This window comes from Dermacentor variabilis, chromosome 8, assembly GCF_050947875.1.
Source record: "Dermacentor variabilis isolate Ectoservices chromosome 8, ASM5094787v1, whole genome shotgun sequence".
Taxonomy (NCBI): domain Eukaryota; kingdom Metazoa; phylum Arthropoda; class Arachnida; order Ixodida; family Ixodidae; genus Dermacentor; species Dermacentor variabilis.
The window spans coordinates 92,964,120-92,990,467 of NC_134575.1; the positions used below are offsets into that span (position 1 = coordinate 92,964,120).

The 26,348-nt window shown below is 44.3% G+C and overlaps 1 protein-coding gene across 6 annotated transcripts in view; it reads left to right on the forward strand.

Moving 5' to 3' along the window:
- The window catches only part of LOC142591182 (sodium-coupled monocarboxylate transporter 1-like), a 133,127-nt gene that overhangs the window by 42,939 nt on the left and 63,840 nt on the right, over positions 1–26,348 (forward strand). For all 6 annotated transcript variants that reach the window (XR_012830378.1, XR_012830379.1, XM_075703549.1 and 3 more), the window contains exons 4-9: positions 217–268; positions 3,961–4,028; positions 8,106–8,263; positions 8,752–8,892; positions 11,371–11,500; positions 12,902–12,990. Coding sequence is in view for 4 of the 6 variants with exons in the window: in XM_075703549.1 (XP_075559664.1) it covers positions 217–268; positions 3,961–4,028; positions 8,106–8,263; positions 8,752–8,892; positions 11,371–11,500; positions 12,902–12,990 (638 nt within the window). In the remaining 2 variants the exon portion in view is untranslated. The remainder of the gene's footprint in view (positions 1–216; positions 269–3,960; positions 4,029–8,105; positions 8,264–8,751; positions 8,893–11,370; positions 11,501–12,901; positions 12,991–26,348) is intronic.

Here is a 26,348-nt window from a genome sequence, read left to right on the forward strand (position 1 = left end):
TGACGTGTCAAGTATTTAAAATGATACCTGCATCTGCTGTCTGTAAAGAAATCCCTACAACCATACTTCTCTCAAAAGAAGAGATTAAAAATAGCAAGGCATCCTGCCGCTCACCATGGGTATCAATGATTTCAGAACGCGACTGGTACGTAAATTCTGCCATTGAGTGCGGAACATTAATTATATAAGCTCTATGTATTGTGCTTTTCCTTCCAGCAAAGTATCGGTGCTATCTCTATTTTCGCAGCGTCATTGGCCCTTGAAAAAGGTACAGTATGATTTTGTAATTTACTTGGATAGTTGAATTCGTCAAGTGTCGAACCTAATATTCTGAATAACTTGAAGCTTAAGTTGGTGATAGTTACCTATTTAGACGTTTTAAAAATTCTTGTGAAGAGAGATAGTTCCTTGGTACTTTCTTTTTTGTTTTTGAAAAGTTAGTTCTGCGGAATTGCGCAAGGTTGAGGAAGCTTCAAGAAAGGAAAAAATTGACATCCAGCTGTATGTAGCACAAAGCTGCAAAGGAAAACGAGCTTATAACAAACTATGCCTCTTAGGTTAAAAAAAATCTCATCCTGGTCCCCAATAAAAATTCGTCCTGGTCCCGGACCAGGATGATATTGTCTTCAACTCGGAGGCTTTCTTTCTGAGTAGCTCGTGTGGGTTTCCTTTTAGGTTCAGGCTAGATACGGGTGGGTGTGAATTTATACTAGTGGAATACTAGTGTATGCTTCAAGAAATGTTTGCGAAAGAGGACATTTTTGCTACCGAAACGAAAAATAAATCTCATTGCCATTAGCACTTGCCGGAAGTGACGCTTCACTCGGACCGAGCGGCTTCTCAGCACGATTGTGGAGATTAAGGGCCGTCTGCGGCTGCGCGTGGTGGTCTGAAAAATTGCGGAGGTGACCTGCTGGGACTTCAGTCATATCCGCTGGTCATCAGGGGCAGGCGTCGTCTTAGCAACTAACTAGAGGCCGCTAATCGAAAATTCGGACTATTTCCAGCCCTGAAGTTTTGCCAAGATTGCTTCGTTAACATACTATACTCATTCATGACAAACTTAGGCAAAGCGAAATTTAGTACTGGTTGGCATTAAGCACGAACGGACACATTGTTATCCATACAACCCAAAGTCTAGAATATAAAAACGTGTAGACTTTGAATGACGTTCAGCTTCATGTGTATGCGTTCAAGATTGCTTTGTACAGGAAGTTCTTTCGTGTACCTTCGTGTCTTCAGTGGTGTTTAAACTTGAATCCACGCAGGAAACGGTCGACGATGGAACCGTAGGTACTCATTTCAGTGGGTTCCCATGTTTCGAGAAGACATAGGATGAGAACAAAAGACAGGATGTCCACAAGAAAAGAAAAGGAGGAAAGAAATGAGGAAATGAGGAAAGAAATGAGTTAGTTTGCTCTTCTTTAATACACCTCTACATTGTTATTATTAACTGAGGTTCCCGTTGCAGTTTGGGACTTTGGGACCCTCGTCTGTATATTGTATTTTTCCAATGCATTGCATTTAAAGAATAATCAACTGAAACTGAAAGTGAAACTGAAACTATCTAGTATTTTCTGTGCGAGCGCTGTCGTGAACCCCGACATAGGCATAAAGCGTCACGCAGGGCATAGTGTCGCGCAGTGACCATCTGTCGTATGTTCCAGACTCCTTTGCTTAACGCAGCAGCATTTCTGAAATCTCTCGCAATGAAGTCAGCGAAGTCCAGCGTCCAGAAATCTTGGCTTCAGCGGGTGGAAAGTTGTCCAGCTTGTCTGGGTGGAGCAGAGGGCCGCTCTTTGTTTCTTAGAACAAGGACACTCAAAATGAATTTGTGAGATTGTTTCGATGTGCCCGCTAAAATCACACAATGGGCTGATGGTGATTCCGGTGAGAAATAAGTACGCATTTAAAGATGCTTTCAAGCCACAGATGGGCTAGAAGGGTGCACGGTTCACCATCTTGAGAGCGAAGACGGAAGACAAAGATGTAACTTACGATCCAGGGAATTCAGGCGTGCATTCGTAGATTTGGTGGAATACCAGGTCGAACATCGATCCAATTTGAGGTCACGTGTCACCACGCGGAGTTTTTCGCTAGCTACGCTCTCGAAAGCGACAGGGCAGCAAAATCTCATGCCGTCGTGGGTAGTGTTCAAAAATGTCATTTCCATCGTTCGCACGTATACTATGACGACAAGGAGCATGCTAGAACAACCGTTGCGAACTTGTGCTTAGCGAGTGCAGCATAGCATTTATGTTCATTTTTGTTTGACCTCGTGCCCATAGAAGGCTAAACGCCTGTCGTAATGAGGTTGCCACAGAACGTTTTCGGGAGAAGCTGACCAACTCTAAAACATACCTGATGTTTATTTAAAGGCTCAGGGAGCATGATTTGCAATTACCGCAATTTAACTGTGCGGCTAATTTTAATATTACTATCATATCTGCTGTTCTTCATAACTGACCAATGATTTCGAGAATATTCGCGCGTTCTACTCGTCGATGGAAAATCTAAATTCTCTGAAAGAAGGAAAGTTGCTGGCAACGCACGGCCCAGCTTCCACCAATTAGGTACGATGAGGCCTCCATTATTGTTAAAGGAGCACTGACAGAAAATTTGTTTATTTCTCTTGTATTGGGTAGCTAATGACATAGTTATCGTGGTACGAAACCTCTTTGCTTCAGTGTGCGACGGATACCTATTTAGAACCTTCTTTATTGAGACCAGTACAAGTTTCATTCTCAGAGAGCAATGACAGAACGAGAGGAACCGATACGTTCGTAATTACAGCTGGTCAGCTGATCGCACAAAAGTGTGACGCGAATGCCCATGCGATGTATTCGTTGTTGCTAGTTGTTTTTCTCCATCTGCGTAGGCACGTATCCCGCGATGTCGTCGCCGTATTCGTTGTCGTCCTAATTTCTTCGCCCAGCGATGACAATTTTCTGCAGTCTGGAGTTGGCTCTATACTATGATATTTTGCTGATGCTGTGGGCGCTGCGAGAGAAATTGACGTCAGAAGTTATCTCGACTTCGAAATTTTGTGTCAGTTCTCCTTTAGTGATCAAATGGCGAACCATTCCAACGAAGTCAATACACGAAATTTCTATTGTCTTCAAGTGCATTAGAGAGTACAGACATGTGAACGTCTCTGACGAACATGTAATTCTGGTTAAGGGAAGAAATGACCAGTCACACAAATGCAATGAATCTTTCTATATTGTAAAGCGGGGTAACCATAGCACGTATGAATCACTGATTAGTAATCGAAAATCTTGGAGTTGAGCTTTGCGAGAACATGAACGTCAGTTTGGACACACGAATATTGCTAACGTAACATTTCTGTTCAACCTTTATGATATCACGGGTGAATGAAAGCACCTTGCGCGTTCACTCAGCCTGCGCCATTTCTAATGTAAAAAAGCAAGCATAGATATATGCCAAATATAATTTTGAGTGTACAGCGCGAAGTCTGAGCGTAAACATACGCAAGACAAGTACGAGTTCTTGTGCTTGTTCTGTCTACGCCTACCTTCAACCTTCGCACTGTACACTCACGATAATAGATCACAGAGTAGCGCAATGAGCCGCCCTGACACGTGAAGTATAAAACTGACAGAAAGTAGCTCAATATACGGTCCTGTGAAGTGTTCCCCGCACATGAACATGTTAAAAATTTGTTTGATGTGTCTATCCGCGTGCTTTTCATCCGTTCTGCTGATTTGTTAGAATACCATGTTAGAATATTGCGGTATCACGTTAAGGTTATGCTTAGATGTCAGCATTCAAGGGGCATATGTGCTGCAAGCTTGACGGTGGACCAATCAACCCAACTGTAAGTCAAGCAAACTATATTACTTTACGGTGGGGTAACAATAAGTGCCGTTTTGTATATTCATCTCACTCAATAAGAGTACTTTCTCCTGCTGGCTTGCATTCCAACTGTTTGTTTTTCAGTGTTCCATGCACCTCTGCTCTGGTGCAATGTTGCGATTGGACTATCAGGAACTATTTACACAGCACTGGTAAGAGCTACGTGAGCCTTTCCCACCGGAATAAGTTTTAGAGCGCAGCCCTTAGGCGCCCGTTCCTGCGGCGAGCGTCGGTGTCGACGTGACAAAGCGAACGAGCATAGCGAAGGATGAAAGAGCGAACGCGGAGGGCAGCGAGGGTTTAAAGAAGGGAGGAGGAAAGTGGAGGAGGAGGGTATGGCGAAAGCGTGAGCATAAAAAGGAACTGCGGAGATGATGGCTACTCGATGGCGCCGGAGTAGCGTGCGTCGGCTGGGAGGCGCCTGCGGCGGCTGCTGTGAATCGTGCCCACACGTCACTCATGCGCTGCCTCTCGCAATCTCCAGATTTGCGAGGCAGTCGCGCCACACTGCGCTCCGTTCGCAACGCGCTCACGCTGTTGGGAACCAGCGCAGAGATATATCAAATTTGACGAGCAAATGTTCATCGCCATGTTTTCGGAGGGGATCGTTCTTTTGTTCAGTCCTTCCCTGCGGGTGCCTTTCTTTGCCTGCCGGCGCATTTCGCCTCATTCGGACACCACGTGTGCCACACAATCTCGGAAGCCACGCTAGTCTTGCAGCCATGGGGCTTGCGACACGCTGTCATGAGATATACAGGTACCAATAGCTCCTATGTGTTCTAGCTAATGAAAGAGAAGCTTCTTAAAAAAATGAGCTAGGAGATATGAAACATGGGATCAACAACACTGTTTTCCTAGCAGTTAACCTGCTCACATTGGTGAATTCTTCCGTTGCAATATTTTCCTAAGTAACGAAAACTCCCCGGCTATACGTAAGTACTTGCATATTTCCGTAAGATCGAATGTGAAATTGCGCATCGCATTTGAAAACATAAATTTCAACAGTTGACAACTCGCTACAATTCACCCTGTATTTTTGACACGCAAAAAAAGAAAGCGAAGTTAATGTGGGCCCGCGCGTTGGGCACGCGCGACACCAGCGCTCTCAAATGGGGGTTTCAAAGAACCAACATAACTCAATAGCTTACTTGGTGACGCCGAAAAAGTGACAAGGCGATAGCGTAGATCTTGACTAGTGGAGCTGCCAAGCAACCGCGGCTTGATTTTTTTAGAGCGTAGCTCTTGCGACACCGTTCCTCCGGCGTGCGTCGTCGTCGGCGGCGTCATAACTGAGGGAACGAGCACAGCGGTAGATCAAAGAGCAAACAGGGAACGGAATATGGAAGACGTGAGCCGCGAACTGCAGTGACTAATGAGAGCGGGCACTTGAGTGAAGTTTGCGCGAGAAACTGGTGTCATGCGAACCCACCCGACCGCTCGATGCTTTAATGGTTGGGGTCGGGCATGAAATAGAGGGTAGCTGGCCCATGCCGTCGTCAAAGTTATGTACGCTGAGGACGTTGTTGAAGGGAGAGACTTGTTCTCATCGAGAACAAGGAATATGAGATTTATTTACAGTATCTACATGAGAACGCTGCAGTTCATCAGCCTAGCTTGACTGAAAGTGGAATGCACACCTAGCAGCCGCACCACGGCTGCTTATAAACACTCTGTCCTCCCCAGATCCCTAAGTCAGGGAAAACGGCCTTTCTTCCATCGACCCATTCGGAGCGTCCAAAGTCATCGTAAGCGACCCGCTTTTGAGAGGAAGGCTTACACACTCACCTCCGCACAGGTTTCACTAGCTACACCGAGGATAGAAGGTTCTCGCAGACACGGGTCTTGCCCTGAGAAGGCGCCTCTTGCTCCCAGAGTTGACCCCGCAGACAGTGGCTGCCGCTTCTGTCCATTCACTGACGACTTCTAAGACCCGTGAGACGCCGCCGCAAAACACCTTCTTCCATGAGTTTAACCGCTTTAAACAAACCACGAGGGTGACGGCGAATTCACTATCAATGCTTGGTCCGCCGACCGCGCCTAGACATGGTGGCGCCGACGGGCTGGGGACTGTCGTATTGTCGTCCTTACAAAGCGAGTCGCCGCAGTAGATATGGTGAGGCCGTTCGGTTGGGGACTGTCGCTTCCCCAAAGATCGCCAGCCTCAGCAAATCCGACGTAACAATGCGTACTAGTGTCAGGTCTCTGCAGCACAGTTCATTTCGTACTATCGTCTGCTGGTGTCAGCTCTAACTCGCGCTTGTTTGGTTTGCTTGGTTCGGTCTAGTTCGCGCTTGTTGCGATTGTGATTGCTTCCGCTTGTTTTGTAATCTGAATGTATGTGCAACGAGGATTGTGTAGTGCTTTCAGAAAGCCACGTGGCACCAGCGATTACACTGAAACGTTCGACGAGTCATCTGTGAAAACTGATACACTTGTCCCACAGATTAGATTTTCGGGGATCGCGGACTCTGCTACATGCATCTCTCAAATTTTTTGCCTCGATATATAGCTAAGTGAAAACACGTACAGAGCTGCGGTCAAATTGTGCATTAGGGATTATCGTAATCGTAGGCGAATTTTTTTCATTTTGCGATTAAGTGAGGCAAGGATTTTCAGAAGGTTATGTACGTACGTACAATTACAGACAAGACGTTCTTTTTTTGCTTCGCCTCAGCCGTAATTCTTATCGCCTGCATGAGCCGGTGTGTAAAGTCCTAGCAAGCAGCGTGACGCGGCTGCTTGCTCGTAGCGGAAGCCAACAGCTATGAACTCGCCTTCTGACATTTTCACGGTCACCAAATCAGTCGTTGAGTAGCAGCGCTACGGTCGCGCGGGCAAAACACACGGACACGCCTTCACATCACGCTTCTCTTCGTGGTTTTCGAAACAACTTCGAAGCACGGTAAAACAACAGAGGAAGAAGTAGCGAATTGGAAGCGATTCAACATGACGCTTTGGAATGCGATGCGATGTTTGACATACGAGGTTACGAAGTTATTCAAGCCATATTGAGTATCGGAAATTAATTTCGACTGATTAGCCAGTCAATGGCGGCAGAAATGCTTACCAGCGTTCGCAAAGTGTCTCCTAACAAAACATTATTGTGCCATTGTCGTAACTAGTAGGCCTTCTTTTAAAAAGCTTCGCGCATGTCAGCTTCGACGCGCCTATAGCATGTACGTCGAGCATAGCTTGCGGGCGATTTCATGGCCCCATCGCTATTTCCGTATCGAGGTTAGCATAATACTTCTTGAATAAATACCTAAACACATTGCAGCTGGTTTTCGAATGATGAGTTTCGGCACTAGAGAAGGCTTACCGAGGATTCAGGATCCGTGCTGAGTTTGTGTGTGAGTTTGCGTATTTGTGTAGTTTACGAGAGCTGTATCCAACAAAATACGAAGCTCGAAATCAAGCTTCTAGATATGCTTCAGTGGAAAGGAATAATCGATTCCTTTCTTACCATGAGAAAACATATCTCCTTCATCACACGAGAATTTGTGGTCTAATACAGGGCTTCTTTATACGCTTTTCATGAAGGAGCAAAAATTGACAATCACCCGTCTTGTGGCACGAGTCTTCAGAGAAACCCTGCACGGCTTTCTCATAAAGAAAGCTTTGCGCTGGAACAAAAATTTACTTCGTGCTAGAAGACGTGTTGATACAGGTTTCCCCCTTTCATCGGTCTTCCTCCACCTTGATGGAATCCGCAAAACTTACTCACCATAAACATTTTATCGGTGACACTATCCCGAGCTGAATGGTTGCCTAACGACTCATAACAATATTTGATCAAGCTATGGCACTGCTTTCTTAACCATACGTAAAATATTTATCTAGCGCTAACTCCTCCTCTTTTATTATTGGCTTCCATTGAAGCAGAAATAGGCGTACTTATTACCTTTATTTACCGACTTATAAGCGTCGATTTTTTTTGGTCTCTTCGTCAATTACTGCCATGGTAAGTCGATATCGCAGTGTTACTGAGTTATGAAGGTGGTAATTTTTTCTGGCAGCTAGTTATTTTACTGCGCTTGAATTGATGTTTCTGCGGACCGTTTCCTAGCTCGCATTTGCTGTGCTGAAGAAAGCATACACGTATGGCTATGAATATTTAAATATCATGCCGCCATTACCAGGAGTGCGCTTTCAATGTGGCGGAAAATATTGTCACCAGGGAGCGAAATAATCAATGCTATATATGCACTAATTGATTTCTTTCTTTTAAGGGCGGACTTCGAGGTGTCGTTTTGACGGACTGTGTGCAGCTACTGATAATCTTTTGCGCACAAGCAGCCATTATTGCGAAGGTTGTAATCGATTTCATGTCACCAGGCTCCGCAGTTCTTCCGCTGAATGACCTGGACTTCAGTAAATATATCGCAAAGTGAGTGCACAAGAAATCTATGCATCCTTTATAATATCTCACTTAAGAATTGTACGTAATTGTAAATCACATGTTTGTGTTGAATTAAAATATCACATTTTGGCATATACTTGATTGTGAATGACTGTTGTGGCACTGTGGGCGGATCTAATTAAAAATCTTAGATGAAACACATTTGCAGTGCTTGAAGGTATCACAGTGTAAACCTTGTGTCATCTGAATCTTGTGAAATAAAATTATTTTATAAGCGTGTTCTGTTGCTCTAGAGACTGTTCTCTCACTGCTGAACACAGTTCTAAATGTACGCTAAGATGCACTAATAACACCGCTATTTTCGAGGTTGATCACAGAAAATAGAAAATGTTCGGTGTGATAGCGTCCTTTTTAGAAAACACTGCCGTTTTATGAGTCATATACTTTTATGATGCAATAAGCTTTGCCGCTAGGAAATAAAAACGTTGAACTAAAAAATGTGCTTGTTTTTACAGCTACAGCCTGGACTTTACCATCGATGAAAATATATGGAGTTGTTTTTTCGGTGCAGTCGCTCCAGCAACGTGCCGCTTGTGTTTCGACCAAGTGGTGGCACAAAGGTTGCTAGCATCCAGAACACTCAAAGACGCCCAAAGGTAAACTTAGTTGCCCGATGTGTGTGTAATTTAATACAATCGGGCGTTTGTGCAGTATTGATCTTACATTTCAAAAGCATACCGTTCTGTACCTGTGAATAACTAATACGAGTCATTGCAGGCATGTTGCTCGCACTGCTCCTGTGGCGTATGGGGCTCAGGACGAACGGGCGAACGATCTGAACGGGCCTGCCTGAACCTGAACACACGCATACTAAACCGAAGTGGCTACTAGAAGCTGCCAAACTGCGACGTCATGTGGGGGCGACTGAAAACGCCGATAACCAATTTGCGCTTTTGTAAAGGCGCATATGTGGCGTCACAAAGAGCCCATAAAAATTGTGGAGCCATTTTTTATTTATTGCGTCAGTTTCACGGGCAGAACTTCTTTTTTCAAAGAAAACTAAACTGTAAAAGCGAAGTAGTACGCGTGACCTCCAACCACGGAGACCCCCATATGAGGGAGGCCGAGCTTGCCGCTTCGCCCCGGGTTTCTTGAAATCGTTAAAACTGAGGCACACATAGGTCCCGCCAGCGTACATTCTTTTGAGGAATATCGAAGTTTCGCCATTGGGTACGAACCAAAGAAGGAGTTTTCGAAAAAGAAAACTACGACATGTACTCCGGAAAATGCTGTACTTGCATAGCAAGTTTGAAGTATAGTTGTGACACAACAAATAATTTTTGGTGCTAATGTGTGTACCACAACAGCTAAAAAGACGTCCTGGCTGTGAGTTCTCTACAGCAAAATAATGCGACATTCAAATAACGCATTTGCAGCGCTGGACAAAATAACACTTTAAACGCGGACCTCTAATACGGATCATGTGCTTCGGAAATGGAATCTGGAACGATTACACGCGATGAAAAAATCTCAGGAAACCCAAACACATTTTGGGAGTTGTTTCTGAGGAAGGATTATTCGCCAGTTGAACGCCGATAAGTGGCCCTTGGCAGCGAGCGCGTTTTGATTTGGCCGTACCGAGGCGCAGTTAGAACGCACGTGACAGCTTGCGCGGCCAAGGAATGCGGGGATGGCACATGCTTCCGAGAGCAAAGGTTACGTGGCGTCGTGACGATGCGCTCTTCCTCACGCAAGAGGGCGGCAGCAGCTGTTTCATTTTGCCCACTCGTCTCCGTCGAGGCCCGAGCCAGCAATACGCGAACCAGCAATACGCAAGCAAGCGCGAGTTAGCGTTGCGAGGTTGCCTCCGGCTCTCGTGAGGCGGCGACGCAGCCAATTTAGAATTTCGCTGCCCAGACGCCACCGACATTTGCGCTCAATGAACTATGTGACGCTGTCGATGGATGGATGGATGGAAAAACTTTATTTTCGTCAGAACGCATGTGCGGATGATTCCGTGCTAGATGGCCATCAGCTCATGGCTGACGGCGACCTGGGTGGCCCACTCCATGTCCCTGGTCTGGACGACCGGGTCTGAGCTGGCCAACACGGCCTCCCACTGCTCGAGAGAAGGATCGCGCATAATATCCGCTGGTGGCAGCGCTATGCTACAGCTCCACAATATGTGGTCATAGGTGGCCAGTTCCTGGCACCATTTGCATTCCGGCTGAACGTCCGGGTAGATTTTGTTTAACACGTATGGGCTATAGAAAGATCTCGTCTGCAATCTTCGCCAGACGTTTTCCTGCGGAATCACCAATTGCTTGTCCGGTGGAGGGTAAATTCTCCGCTCAAGTTTGTAATGGTTAGTAATGTGGTGAAAGGACACCAGCCCATCTCTCGTGGACCTCCCTGGAACGTCCGGCTCACCTGCTCGGCTGACGAAACCTCGAGCATTCATGTGAGCCGCCTCGTTCCCATACGATTTCCGTGAGGAGAGGGCTCCGAAGGGTGGTGTCATTTTGACGAATTCGATAATCTACAGGGTGGTTCAGGTGCGTCCAATTAGGTGAACATGGAAGTGATCAGAAATAGGACAATTTAAATTTATATACCAGACTATTTCATGATTCACCAACAAGCACTGGTAAGTTGGGTTACAGTGTTCCGCGCTGTGCCAAAATATTTTGCCTATTCACATTGTGTAACGAGTTTGTCAATCAAACAAAAATATGAACAAAGTCTGAAAATGCTTATGGTGAAACGGAGTTATTTTGATTATTGGTCGGACAAGAGAACAGATGTTTTTAGTGGGTATTGGCCGTTCATATTTCCCCACATAGTTAAGCGAGGAAAGATTGAAAAGAAGCAAATAAATCAATACAGATGAAAAAAGAACACCACGTAATCACAAAACGAATACGATAGATTTTTGCTGGATTCTTCATTATAATCGAGCGAAATGCTGATTGTTCAGTTATTGTAACCATAAAAATACAGGAATAGAGCTCTATTCTTTTGAAAACGACACTTGTAGCCCGGAGCTGTGAAAAATATCGTATTATACATTCCGTATTTCGAGTCAATCGAATAGAAGACAAAACTCTAACGCACCTGTTATTCATGCTTTGCAGGACCGCGATTGTCAGTTCTGTGCTTTTCTTTTCCACTTACGTCACGCTCTTCTCAATGGGCGTGGCACTGACCCTATGGTTTCGAGGTTGCGATCCACTGTTGTCGGGTGCTGTCGATCGCGTTGATCAAGTGAGTATTTGGCGCATTGTCTGTAAAACAGTCATTGTCTATTGTACGATACGCGGCTAGGCTAGTTTGTCATCCTCCAGAATTGTCTGTACTAACCGCGTGTCAATGTTCATCGACGTCTTGAGGCTCCTAGATGTGTGTAGGTTCGATATGTAAAGACATAATTTTTTTCCTCCGGCGTATACTTATGAAAATGGCCACTTGTGCTTTTATTACTCTAAGAAATGCTATAAAATTATCGTGGCTATATTTTGTAAACATCAGTGAACGAGCACTTCACAGCCATTTGCCACATTCCAGCGGAGATGTCACGAAATGGATGGCTTCCAGGGTGCAGATATCGAAATACTTTTGCTTTTTAATTAGGTTTTCTTTACTTATTAGATGAAAGATCGCGATTTGATCCGCACGTTCGCATCGGTGCGGTCAGCTTGGTAGACGACTGAACTCTAGAAGGAAGAGGACTGAATGGCGCTGAAGCTTAAGAACATGCATTAATGATCGCGGTTCTGTCTCAATGCTTCTGAAATATTATTAATCCCTATGTTCTAGAATTCTGGAAAAGCATCGTAGTCTGGTAGTTGGTGCCTTAACAATCTATAAACAAGGCGTCTTCAGATTAGGCTCATTTTTTTTCCAAGCAGACAATAAAACGTCCAGACCTTTGAGCGTGGCCACAGAAAACCAAATAATCAGTAAACCGTTTTCTCCTACATAACCTACTTCGATTTCGCAACACATTAAAATGGTGTCAACAAAGATAAAAAAGAACATGAGGGTATATACATGTAGGTCGTCCTGTGATTCTGGTGTTCGTAGATGAAAAGAATAGCTCTAGGGGAGCATAAACAAGACCAACGACGATAGCTGCAGTTGATATGGGATTACTGCTGGATGAATGTCTGGATCTCCCAGGCATCTCCAGGTAACATTCGGGGGATATTGGTCCGTTATCTTTTGCACCCCAAGGCAACAAGGGCAGAGATAGTTCCAGTAGTGGATTCTAGATAAATTTTTTTCACCTGTGAGTAGTCAACGTGCATATAAGCCTCAACGCAAGCACGTTCTTTATGTCTGTGCCCATCCCGGTTTGGCCTGTTATACTAGAAATGGTGCCTGCGATGTCTGACACTCAGTAGTTTGTTTAGATGTGACGGTGAACAGGAAAGCTTGTTTTGAATTTAAACGCCCGCTATGTGTTTGCACACGTTACCTAATAAAGAAATATTATGAACCATCTCGGGCAGAGCTGTTGCTATTCTTATTCTTCGAAGGAAACATCTTGATATTGGCAGCGATGAGCAAAAGTCAACATTAAGCCTGCCGAAACACTGACGTTATTTCAAGAAATGGGTCAAACACGGTATTCCTTGCCTATTCTTTTTTGAAACCTGTTTGCAGATTGTGCCGTACTACATCAACACACGTCTAGTGCAAGTTCCTGGATTCGTAGGGCTTTATCTTGCGGGTGTTGTCTGTGCTGCAACAAGGTATTTACCAACAACTGTTCCTCTACTCATACTGTATTAATTCACCTGCCCTAGTTTCTAGCTTAGAAGATAATTGGCTAATGATGATATGATTGCTAAGGCCCCTTTTTGATAAATTTATTTATTTATTTCATATACCTCACAGACTCCAGAAGGAGTATTGCGTGAGGGGGGCGGTACAGATAACAATTGCGGAGCAAAAACATTGGTTTTGTTACATAAATATGAACAAAACGAGAATCAAATAATAAACAAAGAACGCGAAATAAACAACGATAAAAAGCAAGGAAGGTAAACGAACAGGCATTAGCTTTTCAGTATACAGTAAGGCAAACAACCTTAGAACAAATGCTTACATAAATAAATAACAATGAACTTAAAAGGAACAAAACTAAATAGATACTTGTCTTTAGCTAAGTACTAGCCAAATATGCAGCGATTTTTTGTCTGAAAGTTAATGGGTCATTAATGTCAGCCATGTTATCAGGTAGACCATTCCACAGTGCAATCGTACGTGGCAAAGCTGAGCAGTTGAATGCATTGGTGTGACCGAAGGTGCGTTGGAAACTGAGATGATTAATGAGGCGTTTAGATGTGCGGGAGGGTCGAACGAGTGGTGAAGTAGATGGGCGTACAATATGCATGATTTTGTACAGAAGACAAAGTAATGCTCTATTCCTGCGCGATTCCAAAGATGAAAGCGACAACGGCAGCTTGATGTTAGTTACGCTCGAAAATGGGCTATAATGTTATTATCGAAATAATGTTATTATCTCCCGTAACACCACGCGTGGTATGCTGTTTACAAAGCTAACATTTTTCGCACATCCAAACTCGTAAAAGGTCCCCGCAGCTGGCTTGAGACTTGAGACATGCTGTTTAGAAGCATTAAGTTCAATGGCACCTTAATTGGGAGTGCTGAAAGATGTCGTTTTGAGGCTTGCTAGAAAAGTTCTGTAGTATACACTGTGAGAAATGTGGGTCAAATAACAGGTACATTTACGGAAACTTTCTGTTCTCATACAAAAAATATATATGTTTTACGCCCTCAACAGAAACAGGTTCACGAAAAAAAAAAAAACTAATTTTCTGTTTCTGGAGCCGCTACTCTCCAAACCACCGAATGGTTCATCACGTGGGCATCTCTGTTACAAAAAAAAAAACTGATTTGAAAAACACTTACCACTCTTTATCAGCCAGTTCATATATATTAGGCGCCAAAAAAAGTTATTATGCAGAAGGAGAAAGAGTATACATTCCGAAGTCCCTACTTTTTCTGCGGTCCTGTATTCATGCATTGAGTGGATGAACGGGACCAGCGGTAGTACCGGCGTGCTGCGACTGTAATTTTCAACGGTCACAGAATTCACACAAAAGGTGAGTGGTGCACATTCTTACTGGCTCAGAATAATTCACATTATGCTGGTTTTTCCACTTCTTGTTGCCAGCTTGTACCGCCATTAAAAGGGCAGTGAAAAAGAATGGCTGAGGGACCTTGCAAAACCTTGAGTGGGCAAATCGCTTTCGTTTCCGCTAGAGACCTTAACACATGGCGTCTTTCCAAGTATTTTGGAGCGTCGTGATGTGCTTGCAAGCAGCCAAAGGCACGTCTGTGTTTGCGCGAGGCACAAATGCTATTCTTTCGAAACAGCGTGCGCACGATAGCCTCATCACTACGAATTCACCACTTCTGATTCACTGTGTGTGATAAAGAATACATATAGCACAAAAGAGGGAGAGTGGAAGTTAGAAACACGGAAGAGCGCCATACTTTACGGAAAAATGAAAGGTGCAGAAATTTTGCTGTGTTAGCAGGTATCCGCACCACAAAACCCCGAGTGAATAAACGCGCGTAGTTTTTAGGCTTGGGGAGTACGCCATTGGTTGGCTCTGAAGAACGTCAAAAAGCGCGGATTTTTCAAACTCCTTCCTCGTCCAAGTACAGCTCACAAGGATATTATTACGGATGAGATGGGTTTATTTACAAGATGATAGGTGGTTAGCGTAGAGCAAGGGGCAGGACGGTCATGCAAGGCCAATAGGCAGCGGCCAGCTCCTCGCGCACACCTCTACTTTCTCTTCCTTCGGCCGTATCCTGCAGCGTGACAGCTTCTCAGGGGGCAGAAAAAGCTCTCTGAGCGCGTTGTGTAGCCAGATGGTGGTGCAGTTTGAGTCGGGCGACGTGCACGACTTGTGTTTATGTGACCACCGGTTATGCGAAGTCACTCTTGTGATCACGTATGCCACGCCACTCAAGCGTTTCAGTATGACGTATCGGACGGTGTATCGCGATAGAAACTTTGTGTACCGCCCCTTTTTCCGTACCGGTATCTAAGACCAAACAAAGTCCCAAGGAGCAAATGTGACGAGCATATGTAGAGCGTCATAACGAGCCTTCGCACGATCTTGAGAGGAGAAAGCCCGGAGGCGGTCCAGTCGACGGTCTTCTGCGGCACGACGTTAAGTCCGGCCTATGGAAGAGTCAGGTGGAGACCAGGGAAAGATATGGTGGACAAAGCTCCGGGGGTTGCACGCGTACAGAAGAAAGAAAGGCGTATAACCTGTGACTTCAAGGCTGGCAGTATTGTAAGAGTACGTAACAAACGTTAAAATAGAATGCCCATTTTGGTGATTTGTGGAGACATGAATGGCAAGCATGTTGGTCAGGGTAGGATTCATGCGCTTAGTGGGGCCATTGATATGCGGGTGGTAAGGGTTCGAGTGCCGGTAATCACATCTGCAAAGATGCAGAAGCTCTTCAACAAGGTCCGCAGTAAACTGCCATCCACGAGTACCAATCACAACGCGTGGAGCACCGTGTCGGAGAATCACGGAGTACAGCAGGAAATATGCAACGTCATCTGCTGTAGCCAGGATGCCAGGATGCAGCTTCTTGCATTCGGGTTTAATATAGGAGACCTCGCGGAGCACGCTGTGTGCGACAGTTCCAATACCTCGCGATGTGTCCCTGAGCCCTGCAGCTGTTGCAAACAGGCGGCCTGCGATTTTCATTGAAGATGGGCACAGATTTCGAAGGCGTGTTGTGGACGGGAGACGCACGTCGCGGCTGTTTGTCATATCGACGTTCAAAACTCGTCGGCTGTGACAGGGCTATGGTGTTTTGGGCATAAGTGTTGTCGTAAACGGGATGGTCGCTGTAGGCAGGTCGTGGCCAGGCTGCCGGTGCCTCGCAGTAGCGCTCTTCAACGGAGCATTCGTGTCATACGCGGTTGGCATCTGCGCCTTGAAGATGAGCAGCTCATCTCTGATAACTCGTCGTACTAAATCCACAAGGTCGTCAGAGGTAGATACGTCCCCAATTGCTACGTTGGTCACGTTGTCCAGCCGACCAAACTTGGCAATAATGCGGCGTGTTTCAAGAACCTCGAACGTACGGCAGTGACGCCTTAAGTCGGACGGTGTAGTGAGGCTGTCCTTAGAGATAAAAAAGTATATGCATCTTCAGCGATTCCATTGAGTAGGTGTCCAACGTTGTCCTCATCCGACATACTTTCGTTCATAATTCCGCCAAGCGTGAGGATTTCCTCAATGTGGGTAGTGCACTTCTCTCACCGTAGCAGCGCTCGTCGTGAAATCGTCTGCTGAGCCTTTTTCTTTTTTGAAAGCTAATCACCATGGCATTTCGTTATCTCTTTGACGAAGCTGTCCCAAGTTGGGAGCGATCCCTTGTTCTTCTTGAACCACATGAGGGCAATTCCGGCAAAGAAAAAGACAATGTTAGAAAGCTGCACAGACGCGCTCCATTCATTGTAGTGGCTCAACCAGTATTCGATGTCCTCATTCGCTTTGCCTCAGAATATACGTACTTCTCGGTGAGGTATCCAGTAGCCAGCTTGCCTTAGGCGAATGCTTTCTTCCGCGGTTTCCTCGCGAACGTTGCCTTCGTCCGACTCTATCATGTCAGCGACTCCCGGTGGTAGCCCCGGCCAAGTGTTTGCTGCGTCGAAGGGGTAGTATAGCTCGGTCCTCTATTGTGATCTACTCAGCACCACCACCAAAATTTTTACGCATGGGCTGGGTTTATTTATAAGATGATAGGTGATTAACATAGACCAAGGGATAGGACGGTCATGCAAGGCCAACAGGCATCGGGCAGCTCCTCGGGCACACCCCTACTTCCTCTTCCTTCTGTTGTGTCCTGCAGCGTGACAATACGTTTTTTGTTATTGCTTTTTTATTCACGCAGACACAATTAAATTTGTAAACCCTGTTGATATTGCGAGATTTAAGATTGCGCGTTTTATTTTCGGGCGAAAAAGAATGCAGTAATTCCACTGGAGTGGCATAAGTGTGCGAAGGCATAGCTCCAAATTTAGTTGGCCCACACCCAAGTTTACCTCGGGAAACGCCTAAATTCAAGTGGACCCCCCCCCCTCCACAAAAAAATAAACATAGAGGATTCAGTTCACCCATGTCTAAATTTCAGGTAGACTCGCCCCCAAAGTTCATTTGACCCACCCTCAAACTTCAAGTTGGCCCACCCCTAAATTTAGGTTGACCCACCCCCAAATTTAAGCTGGCTCACCCCAATGTTTAGGTTGGCCAACCCAAAAATTTCAAGATGGACCATTCTCAGGTTTAAGTTGGCCCACTCCCAGATTTAGTTGGCCCACCGCTAAATCTAAGTTGGCCCACCTCAAAATTTCAGCTGACCCACCTCCAAATTCGTTTTGGGCCACCCCTACTATAAGCTTCCCCATGTATATTCTAGGAGTCTTCTCTATTATCTATATTGGTATTCTCTTTATATTTATTTGGTTTTCCTTGAATTGTTCCTTATTGCTCATAAAATTACCAATCATATAAATTTAGACTTTAATAACGATTAAATGTCTACAAATTACGCATTTTTCTGCAGATGCAAGGCATTAGCCTTCTTGCGTGACGAGGCTGGGTTACTGGCCAAAGGATGCTTATGCAATAATAGCGTTGCACGGGTCAACGCATTCTGAAAAGTCGAAGGCATCGCCTGTTTATTGCGTTCGTTGTAGAAAAAGAACTAATCATACCCTTGCTACGCTGTAATTTGAAATGCCGACGAATCAAATGTCATTTAACTCTGCTGCCGAGTTTTCACTGCCGCAGTACATTTTTCAAGGATACTAAGTCGACATTTGAGTTTGAAGCTGCTTTGAAATGCGAGCACAGTCCCCACCGACCAAAGCGATCGCATCGACCTCCCCACTCAGCCGCGCCGCGTGTCTGCTTCGGCACTGTGGCTGTTGACTTCGATATCTACTGCTTGCGTTCTTCTGCTGTTTCTTGAGCAGACAGCTCAAGTACTCGATCAATGGTCAGCTTCGATACAAGAGTAAACTGTTCTGCATTCACTACGGGAGCACGGACTTTCCGCGGGAATGCGCCGATGACGACGGCACTCTAGTGCTATGTTCTGTACATGGCCATGCACAGAACGCTATTGCTCATTTGCACGAGATAAAGCGCAAGCTGCGCTCTACTTATATAAAATAATCTATTACGTTCTTCACAGGTTGTACCTTTCTTTTTTGATGCAGTCCGATGGCACTTTAGGATGCGCCGGTGCGTTCGGCCGCGTGAGAAACGCTTGATAGCCAAGTTGTTGACATCGCGTAGGAGTCGCGCTGGCGAACACTGCGAACTCTAAACTCGCGGAAGGGGGCCGTCGTCGAATAATATGAAATATTTTGGCAAGCCTTTATCGCTGATGACTTTTGAAGTGTGCACGTATGAAATGTAGCCACTCGTACCACTTGTTCTTAATACAGATAAGGTATCAAACAAGCACAGCTGTACGAGCGATTGCCTCATTGCCGTGGGTTTCGCTACGCCGCCCATCTGCTGCGGATGGGCGGCGTAGTGTTTCGTTGGCCTGACCATCTAGTGTTTCGTTGGCCTGACAAACCTTTGGTCGGGGTGGTGTCGTTGTCGGTCTAGCTAGTACTGATCGGTGTATCAGCGACAGCTGCCGACAGCGCACTGACCGCCAACGTGCGCGTTCGTGGACGCTGAAAACGAGCAAATGAACAAAGGTTAAGTTTGATTGCAAAAGCAGCACCTTTGCAATAGAGCAAGTGACTGCTAAAGCCTTTGAATGCGTTTTGATGTTCTCGTGAAGCATCGTGGGAGTCTGTCGAGACCGAGTGCCATTCAATTCGTATGCCGTTTGAACATATCCCTGTAGCATTGGAATAAAACTTTGTCACATTCTCATTTACTGCGAATATATAGGAAGTTGGGCAGGGCATATGCTAATGAAGTTTTGGCAAGTTCCTGCAGCCAGTGCTATCTTTTCCAAAATTTGTCTCCATTCATTCAGCATCATCATAGGTGATGTGAACTTCCCAACTAGTTCTTGGTAAATCAGCCTAGACCGTCACGGAAGCATTACAAAATCTTGCCTTCAAATATGTCACTGTAAAATATTTTTGAACTTGAACGTAGAAGACAGCAACTAAGATTGGAAAAGCATACTTGGGCATCCTTCGAACAGAGCAGTCAGATTACGGCGTGGCCTGTGTGCGCTGAGAAATACTCTATGGCAGTACTGGGGAATTTTGATCACAACTGTTTTGAATCCCGTGCTTAGAGTTCGTAAGGAACGTTTCCCGCATACATAAAAACGTGGTATTTCATAAGATGTCATTTGGGAACCACATATAAATAGATGAAAAGTAAGCCGAAAAATGCTGGTCAGGGCTTCCAAAGATACAATGGCCATCAACAATCTGCTTGACTTGTGTCTTCAGAATTACAGGTGGTCATTATTCTTTCGAAATGAATTCGACATGGTTTTATCAATGCAATGCCGGATTTCAAGAGTTACCTGCATTCAATCCACTTTCATGATAGTGCTGTAGCATTTTTGCTGTCTAGTGTTTACGAACATGTGCTAAAATGTGAAAAGCATGTGGGATCAATGCAATGCAGAAAAGAAACACAATTATCTTGCCGTTTATTTAATTCTCTTTATTTTATGCTCATGTAAAACATATGCATGCATCTCATTCCCTCAAGTTTTGATTGCTCTGCAATGAAAATGATTTTGCATATTCTGGGTAAACCAAAGTGCCTATGCCTTTGCTCAATGATTTGAAGAAGTTGGAAACTAGCGAATTTGTAACGTCAAGGGGAATATGTTTGTTGGGCACTTTGACCACCATCCTTAGTGACAACCTTGGAAGCCACGGAATTGAAGGCTTTGTGAAAAATTTAACCCTACAAGTCACATCTCTAGGTTTTGCATGGCCGAAATAGCTGACCTTTTTTTTTCCAAATGCACTGTCAGGTATTTCAGAAATCACAGCACTGGCCAATTACATTAGGGCTTCGTTAGCCTTGCAAGCCAATGGTTCAAGCATACAAAAAAGGAGTGAAGTTCAATTCCTTATTCAATCAACTGAATTACTTCTATCTGTGTGCTCTAGGTTTGCCTCCTTGTCTGGCCACATGATTTATTTCGGGGCATAGTTTCATTTGACCTTTCTTTCTACTTTAAACATTTTGTAAAGGGTTTCAAGTGGATCTCTCCACAAGACCCAAATCAGCGCATAAATAGTTTTCATTTTGAAGATGGTGATTTGGCGGACGGACCGTTTGAAGTTCACTTCAAGAACGCACTGGGAGGCTATGTGGTTCAAAGCTTGAACATGTTGAGCTTTCTTCCATTGTTGCTATTTGGTTGAAGTCCGCAAGAAATTGCCAGAATTTCAGGACCTTGACGCGCACTTTTCGAGCGCGATCAGCGTCATCAGATTTATGAAAACAGGGGAGAAGGTATTCATGGCTCAGTCAATATTTCTGCCTTCTTAAGTGAGCTAAAAGTAATATATTATTAATAGTAACTATTAATATAACATATTATAATATTAGAAGTAATATATTCTCGGCCAGTCGAGCTACTATTGCCGGCCTGTTTTACAAAAACGACATGCTTGTCTTTATGAGGCGGATGGACAGTGTCCTGTTTTTGGGGTGATTAAGGTTATTCTTGCCAGTAATGACAAGCGCTGTTTTCCTATTAAGAACTGTACATAGCAGGTGTGACCCAGCTGTGCACGTCTAAAACATTATCAGTAGTGATGGTCATTTTAAGTACAAGAAGCTTGAAAGCCTCGTTGAAGTAGCTGGCTTTGTATTGAATTCTAAAGATTACTTATATGCGGCCTTTAGAGGAATCAAATATTGGAGTCGTTGGGGGCAGCATTCTTGTTATTTCATTGAAGAAAATACAGATATTTTCGCTGTGCCAAGTGCAACGACATTTTATCCTTGCTTCGGAACCATTGCAGGTGTGAATTCTGGCAGAGCAACAAGGGTAGACGGCACGAAGGAAAAGCACCATTGCCTCTCTCCAAAATTCGTTTCCCTCATTGCAACGTTGTAAGACTTCGACTTCTAAGTGTTCTGAAACTTCAAAACTTTGGAAATCAATCTTTTATGGTTAGCCTGTGATAACGTAAATAGCCTATTTCATGCCCTATGTGTTGTTGCTGGTATCTTACTCCTTCATTCAGTACTACTGTCGCGCAAGGCACAATTTGCTAAGCTGCACAATTTTCTTTGTGCGCATATTTGGCGTTACCGATTCCTAATTAGTTGTATTCACTGCATTATTTCTTAATTCTGGCATTGTAATGGTATTCTTTTATTTATATTTATCCTAGTCTAAAGATTTAACCTACCAGAGTTAATGTTTTATGGTTACACTGTGATAATGCAACAGCTTGCGGCCAGCATGATGTGTTGCTTGTATCTCACTGCTTAATGCAGTGCTAGACTCAAGCGAGGCATAGTTTACCCAAGACACCTTATTTAAGCATAAGTTTACCATTACAGTTTGGTTACTTTGTGTATTGTTTGTAATAGTAATCTTCATATTATAGTATAACATTTACTTTATATTCATTGTACTTGCAAAGTTGCACGTGCTAAGTGGAGTTAATCGATGTTTTATGGTTACCAGAAAGGCGTCAGGCAGGGAGATACGATATCTCCAATGCTATTCACAGCGTGTTTACAGGAGGTATTCAGAGACCTGGATTGGGAAGAATTGGGGATAAAAGTTAATGGAGAATACCTTAGTAACTTGCGATTCGCTGACGATATTGCCTTGCTTAGTAACTCAGGGGACCAATTGCAATGCATGCTCACTGACCTGGAGAGGCAAAGCAGAAGAGTGGGTCTAAAAATTAATCTGCAAAAAACTAAAGTAATGCTTAACAGTCTCGGAAGAGAACAGCAATTTACAATAGGCAGCGAGGCACTGGAAGTCGTAAGGGAATACATCTACTTAGGGCAGGTAGTGACGGCGGATCCGGATCATGAGACGGAAATAATCAGAAGAATAAGAATGGGCTGGGGTGCGTTTGGCAGGCATTCTCAGATCATGAACAGCAGGTTGCCATTATCCCTCAAGGGAAAAGTATATAATAGCTGTGTCTTACCAGTACTCACCTACGGGGCAGAAACCTGGAGGCTTACGAAAAGGGTTCTACTCAAATTGAGGACGACGCAACGAGCTATGGAAAGAAGAACGATAGGTGTAACGTTAAGGGATAAGAAAATAGCAGATTGGGTGAGGGAACAAACGCGAGTTAATGACATCTTAGTTGAAATCAAGAAAAAGAAATGGGCATGGGCAGGACATGTAATGAGGAGGGAAGATAACCGATGGTCATTAAGGGTTACGGACTGGAACCCAAGGGAAAGGAAGCGTAGCAGGGGGTGGCAGAAGGTTAGGTGGGCGGATGAGATTAAGAAGTTTGCAGGCATGGCACGGCCACAATTAGTACATGACCGGGGTTGTTGGAGAAGTATGGGAGAGGCCTTTGCCCTGCAGTGGGCGTAACCAGGCTGATGATGATGATGATGCGAAAAGGCAAACACACTTTCATGCCTTATGTCTTGTTGCTTGCATGTCCCTGCATTGTGCAGTACTAGTGTCAGGCAGAGTCGATACGTGTCGGGAGAATGGGCGATTCGTAAGTGCTAAAGCAGTTAAGCAAGACGCGAGAAGAAAGAGCACACGACACGAGCACTCACTTTCAGCTGTTTATTTCTTGCTGTTGTCATTTATAAACATACGCATGAACCAACAGCATGAAACTGAAAAGCACATTCGATACAAGTCAGGGCTTTGCTGATTGCCAACAATCTAAATAACACGACCTCTAGATGATAGCTTGAGTGATGCCATGTTCTCACGCGTGTTACCTGCACATGCAATGTTTGTTGCCTCGATAAGCTCGCTAACCAGCTTGTCTGACGGCTCGTAATCCGAGTGTTCAAACAAAGGCGCGCATGACCCTGAACGTCCCCATCGCATAGGTTGAGTCCTGCATTGACGGCAGTGCAGGCCACAGTGACTACAATGTTAATGAGAGCAACCAGAGCCACTTCACTCTTCACTGCCATCAATGCGGGACGCAATCTAGGTATCGGAGCCGTTCAATCCATGTGTGCCTTTGAACAGCCATATTATCAGCCGTCACAAAGACAAGCGGGTTAGTGAGACTATCGAGGCAATAAATATTGCACGTATGATTAAGTAATAGCTGGCACTAACAAAAGCTGAGTTGTACCGGTGTGCGTCTGTGACTTTGGGCCCTATAATGTAAATCTATTCCAATGCGCTTTTATCCCAATCTCGTGACGTCAAATTTGCGTAACTGCCGGCGCAAGCATCGGACGGAGACCCACAGGGTTGTCTGAACAGAGCAATCAAACGCTCTCCTCGATCATAGGATGTCACGTTTGTTTGCTTGACGAACGAATAACATTGCATACATTGAGCGGCTTGTCGTATCTTATTGGTTCACACGAGGTGAGGAGCACACTCAAGTGGAGAGGGATTCGATGGGGCCGAGCCACTGCACTGAAAATCGATAACCGGATGAAGACGGTGGTGCCGGCGTCTGCGATTGGGGCGCTTTTCCTCACTTAGCTCGTGGCGGCTGGTAGAAAATCGCGGCGGCATGCAACGGAAGCTTAAGAATGACACTACAACGGATCTTCAACAAAGAAGCATTGGTAGGAAGAGGTCGTAAAGGTGTCAAAAGTGTTCGAAAACATAACACGGCCACGCAGAAAGCTTTACTATACGCAAATAAACCCATGCCCTCCGGCAGAGTCTAGTAGCCAGTGCCTGAGTGATTGGCGGCGGCCATCTCTTATTCCATTCGGAATGGGGCAGCCTGCGGCTATTCAGAAAAATATTCAGTTTTGTTAGGCATATTAATGCATCTTTAACGCGCACACGCCAATTTCACGCGCTGAGTTTTCGCGGTTTTGTGACGTCGCGTGACACGTAGATGAAGTGGGTGCAGCCCGAAAACTCTTGACCAATAGGCGAGGGCTAATGTCGAAAAGGCGCCAAATCAGGAATAACAATTTTTCTTTTGTTCGGTCAAATGATATATAACCAGTGTGTACACGCCATATCAGATGGGGAGCTATCGCGGTTTTCATGACGTCGCGTGAGAAACAGGTGAAGGTCCGTCTGGCGGGGGTGGTCAAAAAAAGTTTTCAACCAATCACGGAGGGCTGAATACGGAATTGGAATAGAAATGTTCGGAATAACTTTACTTTATAAAACCCCTTGAATGTTCCTTTGAGTTTCATTCTGGTGGTTCATGTGTGTATTTATACGTGGATACATCAAGGAATAAAGAGTTGAAAGTCGGTACTCATATCATTGTGCGTTAATTCTTGCCCCGTCTTGTTTTGCAGCGCTTTAGCAATTAGTCTAAAGCAAGTTACATTTTGCCAATGTACAATGTTTTCCTGATGCATATACTTGCCATTACACTTTCGTAACCGGTATCGTCATGTTACTATTGTGATATTTATATTTATTGCAGTCGCAAGATTGGACGTGCTAATCAGAATGATCCCATTGGTTGCTTTAGGGTTACAATGATAAATCAAAGAGCCTGTTCCATGGCCTGTGACTTGTTGCTAGTATCTCGCTGATTCATGGACCAATATAGTCAAGCAAGGCACAATTTGCGAATTTGCACCATTGTTCTAATGCATATACTTGCCGTTACAGTTTAGAGAGCAGTTGTATATTTTGTATTGCACTACTATTTTGATTTCTATAATCATTCTATTCTGCTAGATTGATTAACCATGCTTATTACGTCCAATATTTTGTTTATACTGTAAAAATGCAAAAAGCCTGTGGCATGCCTTATTTTCTATTGCTTGTATCTCACTAGCTGCTTCATTCTGTGCTATTGTGCAGCAAAGCACAATGTGGTGGAGACACTCTGATTACGCGCATACTTGCCATCACACTTTAGTGATTGGTTGTCTTTATCGTACAGGTATTACTATCGTTGTGGAATTCATTGCGCTGTATTACAGTTTTAACGTACATTATATGTTCTCCTGTGTACTTGCCATTACTGCATATTGTACGTGCTTTTACTGTATACATTATTTAGCAGCTGTCCCATATTGGCAGGACAGGGAGGGCAATATTATTGCCTTTTTTCTTAGTTCATCCATCTATCATTTACCTTAAATACTGGATGCGTAAAACATGGAAAAATAATAGTCATGATGACATTGTTTATTACTGCACATGTATTTACCACTCTTGTGCAATACTAACTTGCCATTTCTAGTACCCGCTTAAAACCAGTGAAATAGTTCACTGCCTTGAAACATGACATCAATTGTAATGCCCTTATATTATCTCAGTAATTAAAAGGTGGCCTGGAAGAAATAAAATGTATAAAATGACCGTGTTTATTATTCATGAAAAGAGAAAAAGCTGTGAAATTACAGAAAATTTGGTGACCGAAAATGGAGCATTACAGAATTGTTCTGTTAGCTGCCGACAGAAATAAAAAATGTGAAATAACAGAGAAAGAAGCACAGAAAACTGATCTTTTCAGACATATTCTATTAGTCAGAAACAGAGAAAATTGTAAAATTACGGATACATCTTAAAACAGAAAACACACCATAACAGAAACTTTCTGTCAGTTTTGCAGAAGCTCTCTGTTAGTTGGAAACGAAAAAAACCTGTTAATTGACAGAAAGAAGTAACATAAAACATAGCAGAACAGAAATTGTCTCTCAAGCCCGCTACCACAAAATCTTATTTTATCAGTAAATGAAAAATGTTTTACAGTGTAAGACTACGTGTCCTCGAATGGCTCAAATAATCTCTCGAATTGTTTCACTGTTAGTAACTGATCGAGCTTGATTATATGTATATATTCGATATCACAGAAAGAGGAATTTAAAGCAGAAGTTTAACGCTTGCTGGAATGCGCTCGACACACAATGCCGCAACCTGCAAACGGAATGAAAATCCCTGTCCGCACAATACCTTAATCTTAAAG